Source organism: Grampus griseus, assembly GCF_964374135.1.
Source record: "Grampus griseus genome assembly, chromosome: 4".
Classification (NCBI taxonomy): Eukaryota; Metazoa; Chordata; class Mammalia; order Artiodactyla; family Delphinidae; genus Grampus; species Grampus griseus.
Genome location: NC_138997.1, coordinates 8,882,650 through 8,893,554, shown reverse-complemented (window position 1 = coordinate 8,893,554; position 10,905 = coordinate 8,882,650). Strand labels below are relative to the sequence as shown.

The 10,905-nt window shown below is 39.4% G+C and overlaps 1 protein-coding gene across 1 annotated transcript in view; it reads left to right on the top strand.

Moving 5' to 3' along the window:
- The first annotated feature begins 579 nt into the window (after positions 1–579).
- SNCA (synuclein alpha) overlaps positions 580–10,905 on the top strand; it is a 128,626-nt gene continuing 118,300 nt past the window's right edge. Inside the window, exons 1-2 of the mRNA XM_082653195.1 lie at positions 580–678; positions 1,789–1,934. Coding sequence (XP_082509321.1) covers positions 1,814–1,934 — 121 coding nt within the window. The 5' untranslated portion in view covers positions 580–678; positions 1,789–1,813. The remainder of the gene's footprint in view (positions 679–1,788; positions 1,935–10,905) is intronic.

The following is a 10,905-nucleotide window of genomic DNA, read 5'->3' as shown; positions in this document are numbered from 1 at the left end:
CTCCGCAAGAGCCCCCGTGACTTGAAGTGAGCCCCAGAACACCCCCACCTTCCCGTCTCCCAGGACCTGGCGGGCTGCCGGAGCTGGAGGGCCAGCCTTCCTCCACGCCCCATCCCCAGCCGAGAAGAGGAGTGAAGAGCACGCGGCGGGGAAAGCGGCGAGCGCCGGGGGAGGGGCGGGGAGAGGAGCTGACAAATCAGCTGCGGGGGCGGTGAGCGGAGGAGAAAAGGACGAGGAAGAGGAGGAGACGGAAGGACCGGGAGGAGGAGAAGGAGAGGGGGCGAGCGAGCGCGCGCGGCCACGCGGGGTGAGGTGTGTGCCGGCCTTCGAGCTGACCCGGGGACCGAGCCCCGCCTTGCGCGTCCTTGGCGCTCTTTTCCCTGCCTTCCCTTGAGACCTTCTGTCTTCTTCTCTCGAATCCTCCCGTGCGGGGGACGGGGAGTGGCAATTCGACGCCGGGTTCGCGGGTTGGCGTCCCACGCCCCCAGCCTCTCCTCGCACGGTTATGCTGACAGCCGCCTCCTCTGGGGACCATCCCTCTTCTGGTGCCACCTCCACCCTTCCTGTGCGCTCTTCATCCTCTCTCCTCCCACTTAAATAATATTTGGGAATTGTTTTACATTTTTTAAAAGTGCGGGTGGGGGAAGAATCCGAGTTCTGAGGAGTCGAGGGAATCAGGTAAGTACCTGTGGATCTAAACGGGCAGCTTGGGAAATCATGGAGAAAACCTGGTGGGAGAAGAGTCATTGCGAACGCCCGGGAGGCGAGGTTGGTGCTGCAGTGAGGACCCGCCGTAGTCGAGTCTCTCCCGGAGGTGGGTTCTTATACCTAACGGTGAGCTTGCGGAAAGTAAATCCACCTGGCTTTCCTTCTGCTTCCGGTACTCCCCGCGTCTTGTCCTCAAAGGCTGAGAGGTCCGGCTTCTCAGGGGTAAGCTGTTTCTTTGGGAAAGGCGAGGATGCTCGGTGGAGTATGAGCATTCAACTTTTATTTTCCGCTTTCCTTAAATCCCGCAGCCCGTTCTCTCTTGTTAAGTAAACAAGCTATGCTTGGCAAATCATTAAACGGAAGAGCAAAGCGGGCAAGCCAGCAGGTGGTAAGGGGTTAACAGGTGCGGGCGCCTGGTGGCTGGCGGGATCAGCGCGCGGAGAACGCCCCCTCAGGGAGCTGGCGCGCATCCCGAGACTGCCCGCGGGTGTGAACGCGCGCCTGCTTGCGCAGGGTAGATGGCCGAGGGCAGGGTGCGTGGTGGGGTGGATTAGGGCGAGTGCGGGGGCGCTGTGGTTCAGCCACACCCAGAGTGAGTAGTTCCCTCCCTTGCCCTCGTCACGTTTGACCTGTTAGCCGCCTTCGGGGATTTATTTTAAGAGTGTCCCTGACCCCGTGCCCCCAGCTCCCTTTACCTTTCCTGTAACCTGTCTTCTAAACGCACTTCTAAGTTCTACTGTTACCCTTTGGACCCTGGGAAGTTAAAAGAGGGGTCCATCTTTTCATGTAATTCCACTTCGGAAGGGCTGTAAGAACAGCTGAGATGATTCATCCTAATCCATGTTTAGGCGGCTAGACTTTTACCAGCCAAGATGGATGGGAGATGCTAAATTTTTAATGCAAAAGCTAAAAAAAAAAAAAAAAAAGGCTGCTTTGTCCGATGGTGGAAATGGAGGTACACTTAAAAGAATCCCACACTTTTGGGGAGTCTACTGATCTTTCAGTGGTTTTTACCTTGGGTGGTTCTAATTTCGTTTTGTTTTACCCAAAAGTTCTCAAAGTGTATTTTGTGTTCTCCAGTGCGGTGTAAAGGAATTCATTAGCCATGGATGTATTCATGAAAGGACTTTCAAAGGCCAAGGAGGGAGTCGTGGCCGCTGCTGAAAAAACCAAGCAGGGTGTAGCAGAAGCAGCAGAAAAGACAAAAGAGGGTGTTCTCTACGTAGGTAGGTAAGACCCAAGTGTCACTTCGTTATTTATTTATGACTGATGGCGTTAGGATGACTGATGTTTTATTTATTTATTTATTTAATTTATTTTTGCTGTGTTGGGTCTTCGTTTCTGTGCGAGGGCTTTCTCTAGTTGTGGCAAGCGGGGGCCACTCTTCATCGCGGTGCGTGGGCCTCTCTCTATCGCGGCCTCTCTTGTTGCGGAGCACAGGCTCCAGACACGCAGGCTCAGTAGTTGTGGCTCACGGGCCCAGTTGCTCCGCGGCATGTGGGATCCTCCCAGACCAGGGCTCGAACCCGTGTCCCCTGCATTAACAGGCAGATTCTCAACCACTGCGCCACCGGGGAAGCCCTGACTGATGTTTTAAATGCTGGTGTTTCCCGCTTGATTCAGTTTTGCGTCTTCACTTGTCAAAATGATGGACTGAATCAGAGGTATGTGTAGGTAGGTAAATGTGTGTGTGTTTGGGCTATAGTAAAAAGTGGGGCTATTTTGTTTTTCCAGATCATTTAGTTTTGCAATAATACTTAGGACTTGGTTTCTTTTTTAAAATGAATGTTTCTATGCATAAGTAACTATAGCTCCGAGGACAGTTTTTCAAACTCAGTCTTAAAAAATAATCGAGACTATTTTAAGAATCAGACTCGTCCATGGGCCTTTGATTTCTTTTATCATCATGTATAATATATGCTAATTTCAGTGTATTCTAATTTAAAAATAAGACTTTGATATGACCTTGAGATATGTAAAGACAGACCTTCTGTGGCCCTAGAAAGGAAAGGACAAAAAAGTCTTTGGTGGAGTTACTTCTTGCTACCACTTGGTAAGCCGGGGACTAAGCTCAGGAAAGTGGTTGAAGGCTGCTGATATCTCCGAGACATTTATATATTTCATTTGTGTGTCAAGCGATACACACAATAAATGATGAGATTGATGCTTATTATTTCTACTTGTTTATAAATTCCCACCTTGGAGTATTCTTACAGACCCTGACTCTCTTGAACTGTGTTAGGTTGGGTGTTATTTTACAAATCACCTCAAACTCTTTGGGGAAGAAGTAGGCACACACTCATGCATAGGGATAGACACATGCGCACACACACACATACACTTACCCACTGCCCATTCTGCCTCTCCTCTTTCTCCTCTGAGCTCTTCCACATTCTCTGGTGGCAGTTGTAGCAACAGTAGCCGAAGGATGAGCAATAAAGTGGAGGATGGCGTATTTAGAATACCCTGCCTGTGTCTGTGGAGTGAAAGAAAGCTACACCGTCTCTCCAACATCGATGGGCTGGAGAAAAGTTATACTTGGAATGATTTTTATGAATCCTTCTCATATTTTTTTCTCACTGTTCGTAGACTCTTTATGTTGGCTTAATCTTACCACAAATCTCTAGTTAAATTACTCTTTACTTCAAAACATATTTTCATTGGATTAAAAGATGTTACAAGAGGGAAAAAATTGATGAGTTAACTTCAAGTTTTTTTGTGAAGTGCGATTATATCTTTTCAGATGGAATTTGGGATACTGAATCAGTGACATGCAGATAATCAATATCTTTATATTTGTCCTCAGTTTTCCAAGTTGTGCAAGTGCATGCTTGCAACTATTCTTTGATTTCAGTTACTTTATAACTTACTAACTTTAAAGATTTTTTTAGTATGATAATATCCACTTTATTAGTTTGTAAGGAGCCCAGAAAATACTGAATATTAAGTTAATACATTGCAGTTTTCCAGGTAATAAGCAGGATTATCATCTGGAAAGCGTTGTATTTGTTTTCATTGTCAACTATGAGTTTGGGCAAATAAAATTATTTTACTTTTTAGAGATTCTGTTATTTGTTCTGAGATTATTATATGAAGTTTTAATTTGTTTATGTGACACGTGTTTTTTAAAAATCATCTTCAGTGTTTATTTTGGTATTTAAAACAAGGTGCATTCTATAAACTATCAGTTATGTTTTAAAGTCAATTAAAAGTTGAATACAAATACAGGATGAAGAGTGACCATGTGAAGACATAGTAATATAGTTCAGGTGTTGGCAAGCTTTTTCTGTAAAGGGGTAGATAGTGAATATTTTAGGCTGTGATATATGTTTCATCTGCTCAACTTTGCTCTTACAGTGTGAAAGCAGCCATAGGCGATAATTAGGGTGGCTATGTTCCAATAAAACGTTACTTACTAAAACAGCTGGGGAGCTTATCTGGCTCATAGGCTGTAGTTTGCTGACTCCTGATAAAGGAGAAAGAAACATAGATTTGGCGTCAAACTTAAATTCCACTCCAGGCTACACCACTTATTACCTCTAGGATACTGGGGAAGTAACTTAACATATCTGAGCATCACTTTCCTCATATGTAAAAATATGATTTGGATAAATGCAACTACCTTGCAGAGTTTTTGTGAGAATGTCATAATAAAGCAGAACATACGAATAATAATACATACTTTTAAAAAATTAAAGACTTTATTTTTTATAGCAGTTTTTAAGTTAACAGAGAAATTGAGAAGAAGGTACAGAGGTTTCCCACGTACCCCCTCCCCCCATACATTCATAGCCCCTCCCATTACCAACATCCTTCACTAGATGGTACATTTGTTACAGCTGATGGACCTACACTGACACATGATAATCATCCGAAGTCCATAGTTTCCATTCGGGTTTGCTCTTGGTATAATATATTCTGTGAGTTTGGACAAATGTATCATGATATGTATTCATCATTATAATATCTTATAGAATATTTTCAGTGTCCCCCAGCCCACCACTGATCTTTTTCTTTCCATAGTTTTACCTTTTCCAAAATGTCATATCATTGGAATCACATGTAGTTTGTTCAGATTGGCTTCTTTCACTTAATAGTATGCATTTAAAGTTCTTCCGTGTCTTTTAATGGCTACACCTGGTTGCTTCCAAGTTTTGGCTCTTATGAATAAATCTGCTGTGCAGGTTTTTGTGTGGACATAAGTTTTCAGGTCCTTCGGGTAAATACCAAGGAGCACAGTTTCTGGGTCATATGGTAAAAATATGTTTAGTTTTTAAAGGAACCATCAAACTGTCTTCTGCAGGGGCTGCACCATTTTGCATTCCCACCAGCAATTAATGACAGTTCCTGTTGCTCTAAGTAGAGCAATATTTGATGTTGTCAGTGTTCTGCATTTTGGCCATGCTAATACATGTGTAGTGGCATCTCATTGTTATTTTAATCTGCATTTCCCTGATGACATAGGATGTGGAGCATCTTTTCAAATGCTTCTCTGCCATCTGCACATCTTGTTTGATGAGGTGTCTGTTAAGATCTTTGGCCCATTTTTTAGCCAGGTTATTTGCTTTCTTGTTGATTTTTAAGAGTTCTTTGTCTATTTTGGATAACAGTTCTTTTTCAGATATATCTTTCATGAATATTTTCCTGTCTGTAGATTGTTTTCTCATTCTCTTGACATTGTCTTTCACAGAAGTTTTTAATTTAAATGAGTTCCGGCTTATTAATGATTTATTTCATGAAGCGTGTCTTTGGTGTTATAGCTAAAATGTCATTGCCATACTCAAGGTTATGTAGATTTTTTCCTATGTGATCTTCTAGGAGTTTTATAGTTTCACATTTTACATTTAAGGCTATGATATACACTGGGTTTTTTGTTTGTGAAGGGTGTAAAGTTGGTGTATAAAATGATTTTTTGCATGTAGATGTCCAGTTGTTCTAGCACCGTTTGTTTAAAAGACTGTCTTTGCGGGCTTCCCTGGTGGCGCAGTGGTTGAGAGTCTGCCTGCCGATGCAGGGGACACAGGTTCATGCCCCGGTCTGGGAAGATCCTACATGCCGTGGAGCAGCTGGGCTCGTGAGCCATGGCCGCTGAGCCTGCGCGTCCGGAGCCTGTGCTCCGCAATGGGAGAGGCCACAGCAGTGAGAGGCCCGCGTACCACAAAAAAAAGACTGTCTTTGCTCCATTTTATTGCCTTTTTTCCTTTGTCAAAACTCCACTGATTATATTTTTGTCCGTGTATTTCTGGGCTCTCTTTTCTGTTCCCTTGATCTATTTGTTTATTCTTTTACCAATATCACATTGCCTTGATTACTGCAGCTTTACAGTAGGTCTTGAAGTTTGCTAGTGTCAGTCCTCTAATTTTGTTCTTCATTACCATTTTGGCTATTTTTGGCCTTTTGCCTCTCCACACAAACTTTAGAATCAGTTTGTCAACATTCACAAAATAACTTGCTGGGATTTTGGTTAAGATTACATTGAACTATAAATCAAGTTGGGAAGAGCTGACATCTTGATAATATTGTATCTTTTATCTATGAACATGGAATAGCTAGCTCTCCATTTATATAGTTCTTTGATTTTGGTACCAGGGCCTTGTAGTTTTTCTCATATAGATCTTGTATATATTCTGTTAAATTTATATGCAGGCGTTGTATTTTTTTGGTGCTAATGTTCGATGGTATTGTGTTTTTAATTTCAAATTCTACTTGTTCATTACTGGTAGATAGGAAGGTGATTGACTTTTTAACTTTGTATCCTGCAACCTCTCTGTAGTAACTTATTAGCTCCAGGAGATTTTTTTTGTTGATTCTTGACAGTTTTATTTCTTCTTTCCCAGTCTGATACCTTATATTTCCTTGTTTTATTGCATTAGCTAGGGCTTCCTGTATGATGTTGAAAGAAGTGGTGAAAGGGGATGTTCTTGCTTTGTTCTTGGTCTTAGTAGGAAAGCTGCTAGTGTCTCACCATGAAGTATGATGTTAGCTGTAGCTTTTTTGGTAGAGATTCTTTATCAAGTTGAGAAAGTTCCCCACTATTTCTAGTTGACTGGAGTTTTTTTTTTTTTTATCACAAATAAGTGTTGGATTTTGTCAGATGCTCTTTCTGCATCTATTAATGTGATCATGTCATTTGTCTTTTTGAGCCTGCTGATGTGATGAATTACTTAATTGACTTTCAAATGCTGAACCAGCCTTTCATACCTATGATACATCCCATTTGACTGTGGTATATAATTCTTTTTATACATTGTTGGGTTTGATTTGTTAATATTTCATTGAGAATTTTTCTAAAGCACACTTTTATATATAGGAGCCATGGTTATTACTGTCAGATAAACTCTCTAACAGAATAATTACTTTGTCAATATATTTTCTTTCTATCATTTCGTCCTTCATTACAAGAACTATTATCAGTAAGTAGCTTGAAAGATTAGAAATGCCTAAGGAAATTTTTCTAATTTCACTTATGGCTGAAGAAGTTTGGCACACGTTTTTCCTAAGCCTCATGAAAAAAGTAACCTCATTCCTTTACAATATTATGCTTTTGACAACTATCTTTTAACTAATTGAAGAATCACCATAAGAATCAGTGTTGGGGCTTCCCTGGTGGCGCAGTGGTTGAGAGTCCACCTGCTGATGCAGGGGACACGGGTTCGTGCCCCGGTCCGGGAAGATCCCACATGCCGCGGAGCGGCTGGGCTCGTGAGCCATGGCCGCTGAGCCTGCGCGTCCGGAGCCTGTGCTCCGCAATGGGAGAGGCCACAACAGTGAGAGGCCCACGTACTGCAAAAAAAAAAAAAAAAAAAGAATCAGTGTTATTTTTGTGATTTTTTTTCTCCTTTTGTGATATCTTTGTACATAAATTTTCAATCAACCTACTTCAATTTAATGGACAAAAAATTTCTCAATCAAATAGCTTAGAAATTATAAATTAAGAGTCAAATTCAAAAGCAAAAAAAAAAAGTAGTTCTTTTTATAGAATGTCAAGTATTGTAACAGTAAAGGCAAGGTAAATCTTCAAAACCCTTCCAGTGACATTCTGCTCAGGAAGTAGCAGTTGTCAAGACTGTGGATTGATATCAAACTCCCAAGTCACAATATGCTTCACCTCCACCGTATTCAGATCGTCAACATAACATGCAAAATAGCATAACTGAGTCCTTGCAAAGATGAGGCATGACTTCTGACCTTCTCCACTCTGTAGCTTTGTGAAGTCCTGACAGACAAGAGGGGAATGGGTGTGGGCCACCTCAGCTCAGGGAAGCCATCAGATCTAGTGTCCGTTCAACTATATCTATTATGAGATCTACCTACCTATCTACCTACCTATCTATCTATCTATCTATCCATCCATCCATCCATCCATCCATCCATCCATCCATCCATCCATCCATCCATCCATCCATGTTACTAGTCACATAGCCACTTGACACCTATTTGGTAGCTATATCTTTTCAATTACAGATTATTCATCAATTAAAGGTTAATCATCAATAACATATACTAATGAACAATTATGACAGCAGAAAAAGTTCATTGGTTTAAGCAACCTCATCAAGACTTTCACATATCTTAATTCAGGATACATTCCATGATTTAGCCAAAGACCAAATTATCAGTTATAACTGAGGTAGAGAGGGAAGACCACAGGCCAACTGTTAAAAATTTTTTTACTAGTCATTTTTTGAAATAAGGGGTTCAAGGAGTGGCAGGTGGGTAGTGATAAGAACTGTTCTCCTAAATACAATTGCATAGTTCCAGTGTACATGAACTTCAGTTACCACAGTCAGTTAAATAAAACCAGTCCCTAACTGTACAGTTCAAATTTCTATCACCGCAATACATAAACTGTGAGTTATTACATAAAGTATAAACTTTGCTCCTAGCTCTTTAGCCCACAGTCACTACATAAGTAACAGAAACTCATTATTTATGATCCATGGCCAAATCACATGACTTCTTTCAAAGTTTATTTGTGATCAGTCCGCTGTAACAGTCAGTGGCTCTATGATCTGTTATTCAGTTTGTACAGACAGCAAAGCCCATGGTTAAGTTACCTCCTTGCCTCCCAATGATAAACACAGATGATATTTTACAAAGATGCATAATTGAAAGAGAAAATTGACCAAAGAAGGGAATGTCAGCAAAGAAATAAAGTGAAAAATGCTGAAAGTAAAATTTGAATCAGACATAAATGTATTTATAGAAGGAATAGCTGACTGTGAGAATGTGGATACTGCTGCCATTCAGGAGACTGGATATGCAGCCAGAGGAACTTGTCGAAGGTGACGGTATCAACATAAATGGAAAACGTGTTTGTGATGAGTAGGCTGAAGCTGTCCCAGAGGAAGTGGTGCTATATAAACACCTCACACGAAAGAAACCATCAGAGATATATCATGACATTAAAAATACAAAAGCTAAGATTTTGGAAACTGACCCAAACTTATGAAGGAGTATTACAACTTTCTAAGACCTAGAAAAGATGCTCAGCTTAATATTGAAAGTTATACAATGGGGAGAAGACAAGCACTGTTTAAACCACTCATTAGTTTTTTACAAAGAAATAAAACACTTGTCAATGTTTTAAATTACAGTACACAAAATAAGTATTACTTTACTTAGTTTTTAATTTCCCTGTACATTTTTAAATGAATAGAAGAATTTTTAATGTTTTGACAGAAAATTTTAAAGGTCATGGAACAACAGTCATTTTTATCACTGATGCATCAGAATTTTCCTCATTGATTATTAAGATCACTTTCTATAGCTTCACCTCAGCTTGTGTGCAGTCATTTTATGATTCCACAATACTATGCAAAGCGATCATTGCCTGAAAAATACACACACACACACACACACACACACTCTCTTCATATTGCATATATGTAAAATACTATCCTGTAACCTTTAACGTATTTAACAACTGCACAATTTCATTTATATGAGTTTATGATATGGTGATTTGTCCTGTGTTTTAAACTGAAAATCTCTTTACAAATATTATATAAGAAAAATAATAACAATTATCACTTACTAAGTACTATGTACTAAACACTGTTTTAAGACCTGTGCATGTATTATTTGCTTTGATCTTCATGTTGATTGTGTGATGTGTATTTGTTTATTATGTAGTGAAGTGAAGATTTAAATCCAGAAAATCAGAATCCAGAGCTCACTTTCTTAACTACAAGGCTGTATTTCATTTTATGCTCTATATTTATTAGAGGTCCTTAAATACATTCAAATTGGAAGTTCTTAAAGATACTTAAATTGCTTTATTAAATGTAGAAACTTAGCTGGACTGTTTTGTACAGTGTAAGTTTAAATATAATGCATGCAAGTTATACTTAATGCCTTATTTATATATTTTATTAAAAAATTCAATGAAAAAGTTCAATATGATCATGTATATTTATTTAAATCACCTTATTGATCATCATATAATTTATATCATTGATACGTACTTCTAAATAAATTTGGAACTAGAAACTGCCTCAGACCAGTGTTTCTCAGATTTGATCCATGTATTACCTGCATTAGATCATGAGGATTATTAAAAATGCAAATATCTGTACCTGATATTTACTGAATATTGAAACTCTGACTCAGTAGTCAACATTTTTTAACCTTGCTTCCACTTAATTGATTCTGCTGCACTCTCCAGTTTAAGAACCAGCTTCTTAGAGATTATTTAATTAATCTTATATATTAATTTTGTTGGTAAGGATTTTTATTTGATAAGGAACTGAGGCTCTCTTACACTTTTTTCCTGTTGTAAAATGTGTTTACAGTTATTTCTAGTATACTCAGTAAGAACTACTTTATTTGACTTATAGGGTAGTTTTCAAATGAATCTTCATTTTGTTGTTATTCAAAAACATTTTATGAAAAAGCTGGTATCAATTACACTAAAAAAATCCAACGTTAAAGGACTTATGAATAAAATTGTTCACAAACTTAGTTTTAATGACACATATTAATAAATTGTGTAAAAGCTTAGTAATGGTCAAGAATTGGGGAAAATTCCTATCTTGCCACTTCTTGAAGCTGGCATTAATCATACTTGAATGATAAAGTACTGCATTCCTTCTAAAGGTTTGCCTGGCTTCGTAGAAAATATGGGCTTAGGGTCATAGAGCCCTTAATTTGAATGTGGTTGTAGCCAGTTATTACCTATGTGACTTTAGGCAAATC